The 20,053-nt window shown below is 37.8% G+C and overlaps 1 protein-coding gene across 1 annotated transcript; it reads right to left on the minus strand.

The window, feature by feature from the left end:
* Positions 1 to 753: 753 nt before the first annotated feature.
* On the minus strand, positions 754 to 18,660 carry LOC137155288 (putative short-chain dehydrogenase/reductase family 42E member 2). The gene is made up of 11 exons (XM_067551488.1): positions 18,334 to 18,660; positions 17,004 to 17,099; positions 15,968 to 16,028; positions 13,912 to 14,030; positions 11,344 to 11,419; positions 10,013 to 10,095; positions 9,380 to 9,517; positions 7,436 to 7,501; positions 4,906 to 4,969; positions 4,129 to 4,202; positions 754 to 960 (listed from the first exon to the last, which is right to left on the minus strand). Exons 1-11 carry the CDS (start codon positions 18,658 to 18,660, stop codon positions 754 to 756), a joined length of 1,311 nt encoding a protein of 436 aa, XP_067407589.1.
* Between the last annotated feature and the right edge of the window lie 1,393 nt (positions 18,661 to 20,053).

Below are 20,053 nucleotides of genomic sequence, written 5' to 3' on the forward strand. Positions count from 1 at the left end.
GCGAAGAGCAAGGCTAGTTCCAGCAATTGTCATGGGCGGAAAGAAGGAACTGAGGGGGCGTAGGGTCGGCAGTGCCTCACATACTGCGGCATGTGCGCGGTACTCCAGGGGGCACCAGAGCCGACCCTACGGGCTATGCCAAGGGGAAAAAAGTTCCGGGAACTGTGCACGGTGGTGGGCACTCACCTATAGTGGAATGAACATGAGCAATTACTCGAAGAAGAATCTATTTTTCTTCTTTGTTCTATTTCCTGGCTCCTCTAAATTCCTCACAGTAACATGCAATGGCTGTGGCCGTAGGTCTGTCAGAAGGGTTGTCTGGTCAGCACTTTCCTTATTCTAGCTACTGCTTTATTTATACAGCAGACATACTATGCCTACTCTTCCTCCAATTTCTTATGCACTTGAGCAACCATTTCCAGAAGTTCTCCTGATATGAAACAAATAGAAACAGGAGCTCTGGTTCCTGCATTTGTCAATGGTGATTGCCTGTGGCCTTGTGACTTTATTATATTTTAAAAATATAATAGCTTTCAACGTGTAAGAACAATTACAATTACTGATGTGCCAAAAATTATTTTATTTAAGAGCAAAAATGGCTTTCTATTACATCAGAGCAAATAACATATTCAAAAAATAATTAAGTTCATATGGACTGAGGAACACATTGGGACTGATTAAAAATCAATTTTTTCATACTCAGTAAAGAAATTAATGGTGGTTTTCCTTGAATAACTATATAAATGTATATGCTTAAGAAAATAGAAAAAGGAAGATCAAACACAAACAGATGCCAAAGACAAGACAGATTTTAAGGAACTCATGATGGTTCTGGCACTTGGGTCTATGTTGAAGACAATGATCCACAGAATCAACAAGTGCAAATTTCTTTGGGCAGTAACCTAGTTGATTACATGCCTTGTCTATTCGGAAAGTATGAGTTACAGTGATGTTCCACACCTAAAAAGCAAAAGAAAGATTAATAGTGCTTCAAATACAGAATTAATTTAGGTGCCACTATTAGAACAGATACATAAAAACATGGTATGGATGACTGAGCAGACACAAACCACAGCAACAGACAGTAAGGTCCATTCAGCTAGACAGAATGTTTAGAAATACAAACCACACAGGACTGCTATAACCCAGAGCAGTCTGGCTATGGCTTCCTCCAGTTCTGCCATGTGCCCTTTGCTGGGGAAATCAGGAGTGCATGGCACAGAACTGCAATGCCATGCCTACACCATCTGGGGATTCCCCTATGAAAGCTACTTAAGACAGCTTGCTATCCCCTATGTGCCACTGGAGCTAGAAATTGGTGCAAAGGGAGTGTAAATCAGAATCATAGCAATTTACATTCACTCACTTAGGTTTAAGACTACTCAGGGTGCGAGGCAGTGGGGAATCAGGCTCCTAGTTGTTTCTTTCCACATAGCAATACCACACTAGCTGACACTGTTAATATATATATACAGAATAGTGCCTTACACAGTCCCTCTCTCATTTTAATAAATATCAACCTCCTCCAGCCTGTGGATAATATTGATGTTTAATTGTTGTTTCTGTTCTCAAACCTCTTTCTTAGGGGTCTATAAATCCATCATTAATTCTCTTGAGTGAATTATGTCTCTCTCTACCTTTTTAAAAATAAAAATGTAAACAGATTTAACATCAAAATGCCAGATCCTGCTTAATTTGCTCATATGACTTCAGTGGGACTACTCACAGGAGTGACATGAGCAAGATTTAGCTACATTTTTAAATATAAAATGAGGCAAAAATAGTGTCTTCATATTTCATACACTGGTCACAACTAATGAAACATACTAAAACACTTCTACAGGCAACTTGGATTGAAGACAATGCCTGTAAAACTATTTTAGTATGTTTCATTGGATTGTGACCAGTGTGTGAAATATAAAAACATTATTTTGCTTCATTTTATATAAAACTAATAGCCAAATCCTACTCACATTACTCATGAGGGTAGTTCCACTGAAGTAATATAAGCACATTAAGCAGGATTTGACCATATCTTTTAGAAAAAATACTCAATCTTGATTTAAAAATTGTCAGTGATGGAGACTCTTGGTAGGTTGGTGCAATGATTAGACCCTCCACGCTGCTATCATGATCCCTTGCTCTCTGGAAACATTTACATGGGCATAAAACTGGAAATAATACAGTGGCAAATCATGCCCAATCCCCCTCAACTATCTGTGCATAACTTCAGGTGGTACTATGTGGACATAAGTATAGGAGATAAGTGTTTGATTAGAATGGTTTCATTGTGGTATTTTATAAAATTTAAAATAGTTATATTAACGTGTGGAAAATCAGTCGTAAACCCTGTGCCCTATGACGGGGTGTGTACATATGTATCTTTTCCCCTGTATATTGCATAATATAGTAATATAAAAGATATACATTTACATGGTGACTACTGTATCATGAGTCATTCTTAGTATCATTAATGTTTTGAGGTGTATGTGTCTTGATTGATGCTGTGGTGTTTACTGGGTGTGGTGAGATAAGACAGTAAAGCTAGTCTCATTCCTGTGCATTTTGACACTGACACAGATTGAAACCAAGCTACCCAGAATGAAGGTTGATGAAAGGTGGGGCCTTCATCTCATCTTTTTTTAAAAAACTATCATTACCAAAAAAAAAAGGCAGTTAAAGGCAAAAAGCATATTTAAATGATATATGGTCTTTAATTTAAATAACCAAGATCTTTTTTCTAAAACTTGACATCTGGTTGAAGCTGCTCATGTTGTGCTTAATGTGACATGCTGCAAAACTCCACATTGCAAATTGATGGCCAAATTCTGCCATTGGCTTTTATTGTGTAAATGAAAGCCCTGCTCTTGCTTCCAAGAGTAGAACATGGCTCAAAAGACAGAGAGTCAGAAAATTTCTTCTAATTTTTTGTTTATTTGTCTCAGTTTAAGTGAAACCTTCATTTTATTTCAGTTTTAAAAAATAATTAAACAGAAGAAGAACCTGCAATATTTCAACACTGATCCCTAACCCTTATTCATTGATCCCAAATTTAATCTAGATCCAGACACTCTACTGACAACTGGAAAGTGCTTCAAGCTCAGTTCTAGTCTTCCTAGAAGTGGAGTTCTGTATGCAGAATGACTGCAGGATTGGATCACTAAGTGTTGACATCATCCCTCCTGTGAAATTTCTTGCAGAAGGGGGTCTAAGAGGGAGGAAAAGTATGCAATTCTTCTCTGGGAGACTTTGCCCATGGAAGAAAGAGAGGGTTTCTTTCAGAAGCTCCCTGGATATGGTGGAGCTGGTCAAAAACTTTCTGATGGAAAATGTTGATGTGCTATCATGATGTGATACTTCATGTCCTATTATATTATGACATGACATAATATAATAGTAAAAATATTTAGACTTTTATATTATAAATTATACTATAACAGTGAAAATGACTGTCAAAACAAAATGTTTAGAGGAGGCTAAAACAAAAAAATATCAGAAATTTTATTTTGTGGGAAATTTCAAAGTTACAACTTTTTGTTCTGATTTGGAGGACAAAAAATCAAAATATCAGAATTTTTCTTGGAATGGAAATTCTGAGTTTTGACCAGCTCCAAGTTATGGTATACTGCTGTGGATACAGTCTTCAGACCCTGTCTGTCCCTTTCCCACTGGTATGGATCCTGGTCTGCAGCTGCCTCTGGAACCTCCCTTTAACATGCAGTTCCATAACATGGAGTGGCTCACTGGAAAAGATAATATAGCCTATGTCTGTTTTACCTCTTATGCAGATTCCCTGCTGGTTGCATGAATGATGATGCACTTGGCTCTCCTGTTCACCCTGGCAGCTCCCTCTGGCCCATCTACTTTCTAAGCAGGGAAACAGTGTGGAGGGCCCCCTGGGATGAGGGGGGGAGAAGACTGAGATGGGGTAGAAAATTGTGTTACAGAGATGATAGACCCTCTCTGTCTATCCATATCTATCTCTGTCTATTCCATGCAGGAAAAATGGAGATCTATGTGCAGAGAATTTCCTCCACACGTGTATCCAGAGGAGATGTTCCCCACCATTGATATTAAGTGTTCTTGAGAACTTTATAATGATGAATATGTATGCATGAATACTTTTACCTCACTTCTGGTCAGGAAAGGTGTAAAGTTAAAAACTGGTTTCAGTGCCAGGTGCAGACATTCCATCAATGTGGCTGTGGACAGAAAGTCACTAAATTAGATAACAATAGTAAAATGAGAACAACATAAGGCTTGTCTTTGCTGCCAAAAAAGCTTTTTTTTTTAAAACGTACGGGTAGTTAATGCACATGAGCTCTAACAAGATTAAAAACACAGTGAAGACAAGGTGCTTTAGTTTTACCAGGAAGCAAACTTGCTGAGGTCAACTCCAGGTGGGGTATAGAACTAATCTTAGTGAGTTTACCCCAAGGTAAAACTAAAGCACCTTGTCTTCACTGTCTTTTTACCCCAGGATAGTTCACATATGGTAGATATCCTGAAGTAAAAAAACCCAGCTTTTTTAGCAGTGAATACAAGCCCAGAGTGATGACAGGTGTTGTAGGCTAGATCCTGTGTTTGTCGCATATCCACTGACTGCAGACCTTGCTTTGTGTTTTCTACAGAAGCAGAATCAAAGGTTTTGAAAAAAACATAATTTACATAATATTGATGAATGCAAAGATAGCTCATCTCTTTTTGTAGAGAAGTGCTTATTATACTTTTATAGGTATTACGTAATTCCAGCTAGTAAAATTGAACAATTATTGTAGGAACTGAACAAGTTTAAATCTGCATATTCCTTTTACAGAACTGCTGTGCAGCTTACCAGTGACAGTGGAAATAAAAGATGAAATGCAAAATAAAATAGCATAATTAATCTAATACTTGTTTTATTACCTGTTGCATAAACGAAGAAAGCAGGAATGTTTATCCATGGTTTACTGTAACCTAATTTTTCAAGCTGGAAGGGATTACAAATATAACAATAAGAACAAAGTACTCATACTAACTTGATGAATGTCAGTGCAGCAAGAATATGTAGAAATAATTACTGACACATTATAAATCTGAATTTTTCCCCCCAATTCATCTTACTATAATAATTTTTAAAAAGTTTTTCAGCTGAATCTCCCTATGCCCGCCAACACAATTAGATGACACAGGCTGGGGAATTCTATTTTAAAATAATAGATGACCTGAGAAGAGTGCATTTTCTCTATCTTGGGAACAGTCCGGAAGTCTATTGTATTGAGGTTAATGGGAATTTTGTCTGTGCCTGCACTACAGAGTGTGGTCCTGAGTGGAGATTTAAAATTCTAGGCTAACTATGAACATTTCCTGCTGCTTCTGTTTTATGTTTAAAGTGAACTTAAATAACATGATTTTCTGCCATTTACACCAGAATAGTCTGTGTATCACAATGCTACCAACTAACAATGGTAGCATTTTACATGCACTTTGGACAACTTTGCACATTGGTAAATGATTACACAAGGCAGTGAAGAATCAGGACTTATATCTTTTAACTAAATTAGCTCATAACAATAAAGTGCTTAACCCTGCATTCCTGCCCATCCAAAACTCTCATTGAAGCCAATGGGCGTTTGTTTTTATGAGCTATCATTTTGCTAAAATTTGTGAGAGTACAGGGCTGGGTTCAGATCTGATAAATAAAAGTCACAGAAATGTAGAACTGGAAGCGATCTTGATAGGTCAGCTACTCCAGTCCCCTCCACTGAGGCAGGACTAAGTGTTGTCTAAACCATCTCTGACAGGTGTTTGTCTAACCTGTTCCTAAAAACCTTCAATAATGGAGATTCCACAACCACCCTAGGTAATTTGTTTCAGCGCTTAACTACCCTGACAGTTAGCAAATTTTTCCTAATGTCTAACCTAAATCTCCCTTGCATTTAGGCCCATTACTTCTTGTCCTACCCTCAGTGGTTAATGAGAACAATTTATCACCCTTCTCTTTATAACAAGCTTTTATGTATTTAAACAGCGAGAGTCCTATAGCACCTTAAAGACTAACACATTTATTTGGGCATAAGCTTTCGTGGGCAGAAATCTACTTTGCTGGATGCATTGTATTTAAAAACTGTTATCATGTCTCCCCTCAGTCTTCTCTTTTCCAGACTAAACAAACCCAGTTTTTTCAATCTTTCCTCATAGGTCCTGTTTCTTCAATTAGTCCACATCTTTCCTGAAGTGTGGTCCCCAGAACTGGACACACTTCTTCAGTTGAGGCCTTATCTATGCTGAGTAGAATGGAAGAATTACTTCTTGTGTCTTGCTTACAACACTCCTAATACATCCCAAAGAATGATATATGCTTTTTTTGGCAACAGTATTATATTGTTGACTCATTTAGTTTCTGATCCACTATAGTCCCCGGATCCTTTTCTGCAGTACTCCTTTGTAAGCAGTCATTTCCCATTTTGTATTTGTGCAACTGATTATTCCTTCCTAAGTGTAGTACTTTGCATGTGTCAGTACTGAATTTCACCCTATTTAATTCAGACCTTTTCTCCAGTTTGTCAAGTTCATTTTGAACTCTAATCCTGTCCTCCAAAGCACTTGCAACCCCTCCCAGCTTAGTATCATCTGCAAACTTTACAAGTGTATTCTCTATGCCATTATCCAACTTATTTATGAAGATATTGAATAGAACCAGACCCAGGACAGATCCCTTTGGGACCCCTCTCGATACGCCCTTCCAGCTTGATTGTGAACCATTGATAACTACTCTCTGCATATGCTTTTCCAGCCAGTTGTGCATCCACCTTATAGTAGGTTCATCTAGGTCAGTGATACTCAGACTGAGCCTTGTGAGCCACAGGTGGCTCTTTAATGTGTTGCCTGCGGGTCTTTGCAGCACATGATATTAAAACACTGTGATTTAATTATTAACCAATCAGGATGCTTTTAATATGCTATTAACCAATTGTAGTTGATAAAATAACAGTCAGTCAATTGGCTGTGAGAATAATATAAATAGTAAATTAAATAATGAATTCACATTCCTGAGGCTCTTTTGGGTAATGTTGATTTTTAATTTGGCTCCTGCACCACTGAGGTCTGTGTGTCACTGGTCTAGGCTATATTTCTCTAGTTTGTTTATGAGAGGATCATGTGAAATGTATCAATCTAATCCTTCACCCCTTTCCACAAGGCTTGTTACCCTGTCAAAGAAGGATATTAGGTTGGTTTGACATAATTTGTTCTTGACAAATCCATGTTGACTGTTACTTACTTTATTTAATTTAAACAAATATAAATATATATTTCTTAAAAAAATATATCGAAGTTTTGCTTTTTCAGGTGATTACTGTGGTATTGGCTTCATTTAGCTGATACATTCTTTCTAGATTAGTTATATGCTCAAGTTCCATACATTGCATTATAACTAAAAGTGTATTGTACATACTAATGGAGCTATCCATTCAGAAAAGATGACATTCTTGCCGTCATGTATGTAATACGCCTGACCACTCTGTTAAAGAGGCAGAGAAAAGACAGATTAGAAACATAATACTGTGCATAGAATGACATTTTCTTTTTATCTTTTAAGAATATCTTTATTCATTTTGTAAATAACACAGCAACATAATTACAAGCAAACAGACACAAATACATACAGATCAACAAGCAACCTCTGTTGGACCTAATTCTGATCGTCATATAAGTTTCAGACTTCTGTAAATCCACTTAAGTTACTGGCGTTACTCATGATTTATTACACTGGTATAAACATAAAAGAGCAGAGTCAGGTTCATTGTGTTTAGGACTTCTACTACGATTAGTACAATCAACCTAACTGTCATAGTATTGAGGTTTTTCATTATATTTTTCAGGTGCCAAAATCATATTACAAACGATAAATTCACCAGAGTTGGCAACACGGAAAGAAGTTGTGTTAACTAACATATGTCATGTTCTCTTTGGCTTATTCATTTTCCTGCTTTAAAAACAATGGCATGTTCTTTAATGATTTTATCTATGTACCATTTTTTTATCCTAGGAGCATTAGTGACACTATACTTAAGATTTCCGATGGACTTACACTATAACTCCTTTTATTCAGTTCATAACATTCTGACTATTTCATTTAGTGAGATGAAGTTTGCCAGATGTCATCTCAGAATAAAGCCAATTTTTTTGGAAAGTTTGAACAAAAACTCTTCTGCTGTTCTCAATTAACAGGAGAGTGGTGGCAGGAAACTCTCCCTCCCTCTGGTTGCTCCACTTCCAAGAACCTGGGGAGGTTTCAAGAGTTGTTGTCTATAGCCTCCCTCACTTAGGAGGGTGGCCACTGTCACTGCTGGGATTTCTGCCCCTCCCTAGAGGTTTTCTGGGACTGGGCCTTAGCTGGGGGTGAGAATGAAACAATGTGGCCCAGAAGAGGCAGGGCCGTATTATCCATTAGGCACAATAGGCACAGTGCCTAGGGCCTACGAAACTTTCAGGGCCTACGAAAAAAACATTTATATATAATTTTTTATTTTTATTTAAAAAACTGTTTATTAATAGCTTAAAATCAAATTAGATATTTCGGTCGGGGGTACTACGAAGGCAAGTGTGCCTAGGGCCTACGAAGGTCTGAAAATGGCCCTGAGAAGAGGTGGAGTCTACAGGAGCTGCTGATCTTCCCTTCACCTTAGGTCCAGGAATATGCAGAAGAGCCAGGAGGATTCAGATGGGGTGACTGTAGCTGTTTCTACAATTGCTTTGCTGCTGAACTGAGTCAGAGGAAGAGATGCGATCTATGCGCCTGACTGATGCTGGAGCTACCAGGCAGTGTGAGTGCAGCTGCTGCTCCTGCAACACTGTCAGGGATGTAATGGTTCATGCTCTTAAGATTTTTGTCACAACCAAAAGGAATAGAAATTTAAGTAAAAAAAATCAGAAATGTCCACTAATTTTCAATATCTAAATTTTTGGGAATGCTGAGCATGTACAAATCAGGCCCAAAATGTCTCAAGTTTGTCAATTAAAAATTTTCACAACTAGAATCAAAGCCTGCTTTTGGGGGGAAAAATTAAATGAAAACTTTGATTCTAGAGAATTTGATGTTTGCCATATGTACTTGGGGAAGATAACTACTCAACCTGGGTAGGCAGGAAACCATACATTTGCAAAGCTAGCTTACAAGAAGAAAAAGATGTAACACAATAAAATATTAACAAGAAGAATGTGAGTTGCATTTACAGTGAAGACATTTTACATCTGGAACTGTACAGTTTGCACATGTATTACTTTTGAGAATTTAGCAGACAGACTTTTAGACAGAGTTTGATCTGAAAGCCACAGAAAGTGACACATATTTTAAAACTGTATCCAACTGGATAGGATATTTAAATTGTTTACTTACGGCTATATAACCCTTCTCAGGGGTGAGAGCTTCAGCAGCTAAGAGATGAGCTTGTACAAGATTTCCTATGTGAACCCAGTTCATCTGAGCTCTGGGATTTCCAAAATTGAAGTTAAATAACCCTCTTTGTATATTCATCTGTGGAAACATACAACATATGCAAAAGACTCAAAAACTAAAGCAATTTTTTTTTAAAATACATCAGAAGCGGGAAACCTGACAAACAATCAGTGGGGCCACTGGATGATTGAGGTGCTAAAGGAGCATTCAAGGAAGACAAGGCCATTGCGGAAAAGCTAAGCGAATTCTTTGCATTGGTCTTCACTGCAGAAGGTGTGAGGGAGATTCCCACACATGAGCCATTCTTTTTAGGTGACAAATCTGAGGAACTGTCCCAGATTGAAGGAATTTGTTCATGTTTCATAATTTTCATTCCCATCATCCTTCAGTTATGATATTTGTCACCTTGCATCATGTGGTCAGTCAACAACTCTTGGAAAGGGCTGTTTGAGAAACAGTTTAGATCAGTAACCAGGATACTAACTTTTCTACTGAATTTTTTTTAAACTTGAAAAACAGTACAGGTGTTGTACTATTTGTAATGCACTTCAGAACTGATAATACAATACATACTACTATTCGTGGCAGGAGTCTTTGCTCTCCTGGTCCATAGATGCCTGGTGGGCGAAGAACACATGTATACAGCTTATCGCCTCCTAGGAGATATAATGAAATGTGATTTTTTTTCCAAATAGTTTCCATATCAGTACATGACAGGTACACTTCAGGTGCAGTTTATATTTTATTTTGAAAAATATAAGCAGGCCAAACACACTGGTCCATTTGTAGTAAATTCTCTTAATCTTCTTTTAAAAAGTGAATTTAGTACTCAGGAAAGGTGCTGGCTTGTGAGACCTGAAAACTGAAGTCCTCTGACCATAAAATAGCTGCAATATGGACAGCACCTGTACAAACTTCCCCACCAATATGCTCCTCATACCTAGCTTGGAGGGGCCACCTCTAACAATCTATGTAGATGTATAAAATAAATGCCTGTCTACAGTTTCAGGCACATAGAACATTGAAAAATCACAGTATCTAATACTAGCTATATTCAAAAATGTTCTCTGATCACAGCTGCAGCAGTATCACAAAGGGATAGAAACAGATTCTCAAGTAGCCAGTTTCCAGATCAGTTAGTTTTGAACTTAAAAAGAACTAACATTTTAAATTTCTCATGGAAATCAATAGGCACCCTGTGCACTCTACAGTGAGTAGATATAATGTGCTTTCTGTATGAAACTACTTATATAAATTACAGATGCTTTCTGCACTAATAGTTTCAAGTTGTATCCTCATGTAGAATACATCACAGTAGTCTTCTTCTGAGTTCACAGCAATGGATAATGGTAGCAAGATCTGCATCTGATAGAAAAGATCATACCTTTCTTGCCTAGTGCAGATTGAACAAAGCATTCTTGGCTAAGGTGCTATCTGTGTACTCAGGATTTAGAAACTAACATAATACAGACATTGAAAATCTAAGTAACAAGCAGCTGTCCTTCTGCCTTCTTCCTTCATCTATTGCAAGTTATCTGTAAGCCCTAAGGACCCATGAGGACGAAGCTAGTGGAGAGTGTTTAGGAGCCACTGTGTCTACAGTGAAGCTCAGTGGGATTGTTAGCATGACGAAGGATTATGTGTATATAAGTCAGAAATGCAGGATCAGAGCCTATATTTGTTGTAGAATTTATAAACACTTTTAATTGACTTGAAGAAACAAGGTTTTAATTTTCTGAATTGTGGATTATCCCTTTTTATCCTTTGTGTATAGTCTCTTGTTCACCTGAATATACATGAACACTGAGATTAAACACATTAGTTGAGGGAAGAAAAGATCCCTTTATGTTGTTCATAGTTTGATGCACATTAGTGATATCAGAAATGTAGAATTTTAAATGTACCTTTTAGTAGGATTCCATTAGCCGCAAGGATCATTTGGTCTGCCATTGCTTTGGTTCTAGAATAATGATCAACATGCTGAAAAGAGAGTGCAAATATAATGAATTGCTTAACTATATCACTACATCTGTAAATGACACCTCTGATAACATTTCAGTAAACTTATATTTCTATCCAGCTTGCAGACATCAGCTCAATTAAATCTTCTCAGCATAGAAAATGTGGAGAAATAATTTAGGGTCTGAGGCCTAAATAATCTGTTTATGATAAAAAAAACAGACAGGCTAGCATTTTTGGCTACACAAGTTTAGATTCCCAGCAAACTAAGCACAGCCCTCTTTTTTATTTCTATTTTGACTTAGGATATGCTTCGCTTGAAGTTACTAAGATTCAAATTATTCTTTAGCAAGGAAGATATTTGTGATACAAATAATAATGTGAAAACATCGGTTAAGTGATTTTTAATTTATACACTTACTCATGCCAAATTTCTCATGAATCTTAAATTTTAAGTTGCTCAACTAGAACATAGACTTGAAAGACTCGATTCTCCCATGTGCTGGAGCAGCTCTGGGGCATTCTGACAGCAATGAAACATAGCCTGAGCTCCGGGAGCCTGAGTCAGCTGACACAGGCCAGTCATGGCTTTTTATTTGCAGTGTAGACATACTTTTGGTGGCTAGCAAGCAGTATCTCATCCTCAGAGATGGGTAAAAGGAGTCCTGATTAAAAATCAATTGATGGATCCTCTACTTAAAGTTGCATCTAATCTAGAGGCCTGCACAAAGCCATAGTGAATGGTAAAATTATGGACTGATCTGTGGGGCCACCCTACGTATCCCAGACATTGGGACATTGTTCAAGGAGGCGGTGGAGGCTACCTGGTCTCAAGTAGAATGAAATAATGTGTCCAGGAATGTCTGTCTTATAGTTAGTACATAGCAAGTTCAGATGCAGACTGAAACCCATTTAGGCAATCTCTGTGAGGGTACTGGTTGTTCTCCATTTGTTCTGCAAATGCAACACATAGTTTAGGTGTGGCTCTAATTGATCTAGTCCTGTCTATGTAAAAGGAGAATGTTCTTACCAAATCCAGTGTGTGACATTTTGCTTTGGTTGATTAATATCTAAGTTTGAGGTAGGAAATTAGAGTGAAGCCTGGGGGTGAGTTTGTCTTTGTGAAAGATTGTGCATAAGGGCCTGAAGAGGCATCTCATATGCTCATCATTTATGGGCATTGCTGTGTCACAGGATGGACAAATCTTGAATCCTGGAGACTTAACTTTGGCCATTTTGGGCCTATATACAGGGATATTTATTCCTTGGGGGAGGGGGGGGGGGGAAGAAGGAGAGCTATCAACGCCCCAAGCAGCTAGACCAGTGATAGATATATATTTTAAACCAATGGGTTAACTAAAACTTATCTAAGTGAATCTAGGTAATTAACAATAACTAATCTTTCTGTGGGTGAAGAGACGCAGGCACTGTGGGGTTCTGACTCAAAGCCCCGGGTGCTAAGGAAGAACTTGAGTTGAGGCTGCCCCATTCTTATACACCTGGCTACAATGGTCACAAGGGATCTCTTGCCTCAGGCACAGCCTCAATGGGCACTGCCATTCAAGAAAATCTGATCTTACATCAGGGCCGGTGTACCAGTATTAGGCATCCTCGGCAAACCTTCAGCCTTGTGCCCATCCCCCCACAATTAACTTTTGAAAATGAATATTGTGCATTAGTATGAATAAAAATTCTGCATTTATAATTACAGATTTATTGTACATGAAAAAGGAGAATATTATGATACTGATTGTACATTCTCATTGATCTTTCATTCCCACTACTGAAGCCTATTTGTTTACTTATTTAGTTTCATGAATAGTTCATTCAGTTTTTTGCTGCCTCCCAAATTTTGCCGCTGGAGGCGACCACCTTGTTTGCCTAGTGGTTGCACAGGCCCCGTCTCGCATGCATGGGGTGCATGATCACCACTGAGAGTAGAATCTGTGTAAACAGACAAAGAAGAAGAAGTGTCTCCTAAATGTGTGAGGTGTTCTGGGGACAGGAAAGAGCGCTCAGGGGGAGCAACTAAGGCACAATGTGCTCCAGATTCCAGCTGGTGAACATTCCCTAAGAGACTATAGCCAGTTGGAGCAAATTAGAACAGGCCTAAGGCTACTCTAACTTATACTTGGGCTGGGTAGAGAATCAGGGAGCCAAAATACTACTTGACAGCACCCTGCAGTAAAGAATCTTCTCATTATTTTCAAATTTCAATTTTTTAGTTTATTTTTGCAAGATCCCAAATCTGCTTAGTAATGGATAAGGACTGAATAATTGAAATAAGAGCATCTTTATTGATCACAGGCCACTCTTAGAATAATCTCACTGTGTTTAAGGTAGAGTTCTGGCAGCAATAGCTACCACTACCCAAAGACAGACTGAGGCTAATAATTTAAATAAACGCATAAACTACAGAAGCGTACTTTGGAACACAGATGCAGTTTCATAAAGGTGGACAGCAGTGCTTTTCTACAGATAAAGCTGACAAGGTTGTTGTATAAGTAAAATACCTTTTCTAGTGGAAAATATGGTACAGTTTCCTCATCTCCTTCTTCAATAGGATTTCCTCCAAACACCACATTCACTGAACTAGTATATATCAGTCTAGGGATATTTCTTTGTTTGCAAACTACAAGATTATACAAAATAAATTATTTTAAAGAAAAAGGTAAGAATACAAAAATCCAAATGAACTGACTCTGAACATTTTCTCGTTAAAGACAACTACTCAAAACATAAGGGCAGTCTTTCAGCGTTAGCATTATTTTAAAATTAACATACTACCTTTCATTTATATAGAATTTTTCATCCAAAAGATCTATTAGTTAATGTCTATACAACACTTTGAATCTGGACAATGCTATATAAATGCTATTGTTGTTACCAAGTGTTTTACAAACTATGTTCATGCAACAATCACATCATCACTGAATCGCAGTCACTAGTTGGGGTGGGAAAGTTACTTGTGCAAGTACACTTTGATGAAATAAAAAGCCCCGCTGTATTTCAGAAACTTCACATTAAAATTTATACTATGTATGATTGAGTTAAAAAAGGATATCAATATGCATACTCTCATGTGATCCTATAGAATTATAAATGACTTGCATCTTCTTTTCTTATGGATTGTAGCTCCCCCTGCTGAAGTCACCTTAGCCCATGCTTAAGCAGCAGGTAGTTGTGAGAGCAGTGCTGCTTGTTCTAGCACATCTGGCCTGTGCACCTGCCACCTCCTTGCTTATTTGCACACACCTCCATGAGGGTATCTCCATTCTCATCTTTTGAGAACTTAAGTATGATGGGAAGCAGGGATGTCTTCCCAAATGTCTCAATGGCACAAAGCTTCCCACACCATCATCTCACATATTGAGGGAAAAAGGTGGGAGGCATCCCTCCATGTGTTATGAAGGAGAACAGAGTGCTCCTTGACCTTCATCTTTCCAAGTGCTATGGGGGGAGAATACCACCAAAATAGGAGAGAGAAAAAATGAAACAACAAAACGAAAAAATTTGACCAAATGGGATTCAAATCCACTGTCCCTATTATTACAGCTGACTCTCTAATCCCTTGTACCAGTGTTCTGGCTGGGTTTTAGGGTTTCCACACTCCATTTTTGTGTGTAGGAAATCTTATGCAGACACATGCATGGGTATTGGGTTGTGTGTGGGGAAGGGACAGCCAGAAGCATGGTCCAGCTGTGCTAGGAACAGCACCACTGCTTGGCTGCCCGCAGGCTGTGATGACAACATTGGGGAAAGCAACTGTCACAATAGTGACTGTGTAGATAGTTATGTGGTTGCAAATATATGGGGGCAAATTCTGTCTTTTGGCACTGCATACTTTTGATAAACTATGGGCACATGGGGGAATCTCAAAGTGTGTATTTCCCCCATTTCTTGCTCTATTATAAACCCATGGAGACGTGACTTTGCAAATTCTGTGGCTCCAGAGATAGGAGGGAAATGTTTGGAATATTGAAATGGATACATTACCTGATTCATTCTTGGCTTTATTTACAACTTCACTTAAGCTATTTCTGCTCTAGATAGACAATCTGCAGTGAAAACTGGGGACTGTGCCTGGGTATATAGGCAACACAAAAGTGAGTACAGATTAATGCTGCTTTTGTCTGTGTTTGAGGGCAAAAGCAAAAATAATTTTGATATGTACAATACAGTATGAAAAGCCACATCTGTAACTTACAGCATCAGAACTAAATTGTCATTTTCCTGAGATTGTTGCTAAAAGGACAAAATATAACGGAAAAAAACAGATTTCATTTTAGATGTCCTGAGTTGCAGGCTAGTGCCAAAAGCAAATTTTCCACATACAATATAGTAAGAAATACTTTAAATATACCATAATTATGTTACATTAGGCCTTCATTCTGCCACCCTTACTCACACTGGGTAGTACCTTATTCTGTGAACAAGGCTGGAAGAGTTTTTGTCTGCTAAATCAATATGCTAAATCAATACACTAAAGGCCTGTGGTCAATGAGAGTCTTTCCAATTACTTCAATGGGCTTTGGATCAGACCCTAAGAAGGAAAATCTAGGTACATACCCTCAATGACTAGTTTTGTTCCATCAACATTTATGGTTTCCATTTGTTCTTTCTTTTGTAGCTAGAAATAGAAAAGTTGTAGAGTAGCTAATGAATTTAACAATTTAAATTTTTAGAAAATGAATTTAAACAATTTAAACCACATAGCTTTGTAATCGCTAAAAACTAAAGCAGTTAATGTCCACTTTGCTACTTATTTTATTGTTTTATGTTCTTGCAAACCTCACTTTTATATTTCTTGTCAGTGTACAGGTAAGTAAAGTTAAAATTAAAAAAAAGAGAGTGGGAGTAGGGAAGATAATCCTGGAAACAGATTCCAAGACCTCAATTCTCTCTTTTGCCCAAAGTATGCTTGGGATAGAAATGATAGTCGGAAGATAGATTTATATCACCTGTGTGCTTTCCCCTATTCTGGGGTTGGCCATGGTCCTGTCCTCCCCATTCACCCCACCCAATAAATTAGAAGCCTTAGAGTTGCTTTAATTTAACCTTTAATACAACATTCTCTACCAGTGCAGTAGCTGTGTAGTGTAATTATGTGGGTCCACTGGCCAGTCTCCCCATACTGAGAAAGAGCTCCTCAGGAGTGGAGACTTCAGTAGCAGCTGTAGAGTAGTACCGCTGCACCTCTGAAGTCTGGCCAGGCAGGAGGAGACCTTGCTTTCTAAGCCCCCAAGGCCACATGCTGCTAGATTATCTTGGGCTCTGCACCAGGTTAATGATTTGGTACTTAATATTCAATAAATGCCTCCTTGTTCCCTAGTTAGATTATTTAACCTTTATAAATAACTTTGGCTTACATCTTAAACTAACAATCACATTCATCAGAAGCTTAAATGACTTGTGGCTCTGGGCTCAACCTTTGTTTCCCACAGACATTTAAATGAATACAATTTCACAAGTATAAATGATTTAATAAATGTAAAAATAAAAGTTTGTGAATATTTTTTCCTGTCATGTACCCGTCTTTACGTGAACAATATACTGTTACCTTTACAGGATTCAGAGAGAAAAGCAATAAGAAAATTGTACTTACTTGTTCCAGTCCTGACATTCCATATGCAGCCACATGAAAAACACAGTCAACCCCTCCACAAGCCTTGAATACTGCATTATAATCCCTCACATCGCCCTGTAATAAACAAGAAAACAATAGATTAGGCCAGAAAGGTATCAGTTATTATTTTTTGTTATGTAACTAATAACTATTGTTAAGAAAAATCTAAAAGTAATTCTGCTGCTCTGCCCTTCACACAACAATTGGTTTTCTAACTAATATTAAATAGGTTTTTACAAAACTGTACAACAAAGTCCCTGACAGAGTATTTCTTTAGGGACAAGAAAAATGTGTATAGTTATGGTTTGGTTGAAATAGTACTATGTGTTTTTTCACACCTCATCCTTTAGCCCTTATGAAGGCAAAACTAGCTTGACTTGAATTGGAGTAACATGTCTAAGGGCTGCAGGATCAGGCCCCGATTCTAATAAGTCATGAGAGGAATGGGATTTGCAATGTTGCCACCCTGAGATAAGCATGTTAACCTATACCATATTCATAATAGTTCACACATCAAATCTCATCTTTTGCAGTTTATTAAAACATATACAAAATATCAGTCTGGTCTCCAACAGATTTTTTTAAACAAGTTTCTGTTAGAAATTTACTGTTTAATTGACATAGGTGATAGTTCTGTGCAAAGTTTCAGAGTAGATCATATCTCTCTAGACAGATACCAAAACAAATATAAAAGTTATATGTCTGGGTGGTGAGATTTAAACATCAGATGTGACTCGGATTACTATCATAATAATAATTTGCTGTATACAGCATCTTGCTTCTCAAATTGTCAAAGCATTTCACAAATAAGAATTTCTTTAAGCTTCACAACACCCCATTAGTTAGATAAATATTATTAGATGTAGCCAGTTTACAGTTTAAGCATTGGCACAGAGTGGTGCCCAAGATCACACAGCAGTCCCAGAGCCAGGAGTAAACCATGCAAGAGTCCCAACTTTTAGTCTGCCATTCTAACCACTAGATATCAGTCTCACCCTTCTGTAATTAGTTCATATACATGCCGCAATTTTTAATTTTATTAATTTTTTGTTAAAATGTGGAGGGGAAAATATTTTTTATGGATTCTTACAGCCCAATCCTGAGATGGTGTAAACTGGTAGAGCTCCATTAAGTTCAATGGAACTATGCTGATTTACACCAACTGAAAATCTTGCACATGCTTTCTAATGATGTTGCTTATGACAATTCTGTGTTCCATGAAAACTGCTAAGATAACAACTTGCTGCTGTACACAAGAGCAGAATACTTCATTTAATTTGATTGTTGTTAAAATGTAATTTTACCATACCTGGAAAAACACAGCTCCTCTAGGAACTTTCCATTTAGGCTTTTGTATATCAAAAAGAACAACAGTGATTCCTAATTTGGTGAGAGCGCACCCCAGGTTGTATCCCAAGTAGCCTCCACCTCCTGTCACCAGCGTCTTCGTGCTTCTTTTAAGCAGTGGTCCAGCTTGTCCATTCAGTCTGCAGTCAGATGATTGGTTCCACTGGGGCACTACCCCATTAGACCTCTTTTGTATCATTTCTACAGATTGAGAAACAATTTTGAAAACTCCTCCGCAGAGCTCTGGGGTGCAGATAATTCCACTAAATTTCATGAAACCAAGCACCATTCATGACTGCAAAGATTTTCTTTATCCAACCTGTTTAGAAGGCATAAAGATAAATCATAATACTAGTTGCATGATTATCAGGTACAAAGAGTAACCAACATAAATGCTCATTGATATCTTCAGTTTTAGTCTTTTTCTTTTTCATCACAAATTTCATGTTAAATGAAAAGAAATGCTGGCATTCTGCAAACATTGTCACCTATAGTCTATCAGTTATAATTCAGTTTTTAAAAATATTGTATTGGAAATACTGTAAAGTTTCACAAAGGTGAAAAGGTTCACTAAGTTTGCATATATTGATGTCCTATATAAATATTAACATAGCATACAAGAAAGAAAAATGGATGAGTTCATATTTGGTCAAGACAAGAATTATAACAGTGTTCCAAACTGCTTGAATGGATCACTTTATTCCACTTTCTGTGTCAAATTTACTCTTAATAATAACGATCAAAAGGTGTTATCATCTAATGACTGTTTGTCTATGCAAATGAGTTTAATGATCCCTGTCTAGTTCCTGTTAGGTTCTGTCCACATTATAAAATTCACCTCTGCATTGGGCACTCTTGTTGGCAGCCTCTGCAGAATGACAACTGAATGGGCAAGGAGATTACACTAATTCCTTTGTTCCAGGGTTGGTCCCTCCAGGTCATGGTGCAGGTATAGGAGGTCTGCATTGTTATTGCTTGTGCTGTGCCTGTTCTGTGGCTACATTAAGGATTTCTATCTCCACTGTTATCCATCCAGCTTCCTTGACAAGCACTTTCATTATAATTCTCTCGGACCACACACACAAAGTGTAAAAATGAAGAATAAAGCAATGCCAATATGTTGAAACAAAGAGTCTATTCTCCCATCAATAAACAGATCTCATTAGAGCTAAGGAGTTAAGATCTATTAGATGTTTAAAGGTTTGGAAATGTGCTATACCAGATAGCTGTAGATACTAAGTATTAACTCTTTATTATTGGAGTTGCTTGTATTCGCCCTTCAGTCTGAAGGTTTGTCTATACTTAAAAGGCTGCAGCGGAGCAACTGCGCTGCTGTAGTGCTTCAGTGAAGATGCTACTTATGCTGATGGGAGAGTGTCTCCTGTCAGCATAGGTAATTCACCTCCCCGAGAGGTGGTAGCTTTGTTGATGGGAGAAGGCCTCCCATTGACATAGCGCTGTCTACACCGGGAGTTAGGTTGGTAATAACTGCGTTGTGCAGGGGTGTGGATTTTCTATACCCCTGTGGGACATAGTTATACTGATAAAGTTGCTAGTGTAGACAAAGCCTGAGAGTGAACCCTGATGTGTTACTAAATTTACTGAGACACTTGCAAATTTGTAATTGAAATGATTAAAGTCAATACAATATGGTGCAACACATTATTATTTAACATACTAGA

Source organism: Emydura macquarii, unplaced genomic scaffold (genome assembly GCF_026122565.2).
Source record: "Emydura macquarii macquarii isolate MOO-44397 ecotype Brisbane River unplaced genomic scaffold, CSIRO-AGI_Emac_v2 contig_1348, whole genome shotgun sequence".
NCBI classification, from domain to species: Eukaryota; Metazoa; Chordata; order Testudines; family Chelidae; genus Emydura; species Emydura macquarii.

What these genes read in the sequence shown, in the direction of transcription:
- LOC137155288 (XM_067551488.1), bottom strand. Translation starts at nt 18,660, where the DNA reads ATGGTGCTTGGTTTCATGAAATTTAGTGGAATTATCTGCACCCCAGAG. An exon ending in CTGAATGGATAGCTCCATTA is followed by an intron (nt 4,970 to 7,435) that starts GTATGTACAATA and finishes AATCCCTTCCAG; the next exon opens with CTTGAAAAATTAGGTTACAG. An exon ending in TTTCTTCGTTTATGCAACAG is followed by an intron (nt 4,203 to 4,905) that starts GTAATAAAACAA and finishes TTCTGTCCACAG; the next exon opens with CCACATTGATGGAATGTCTG.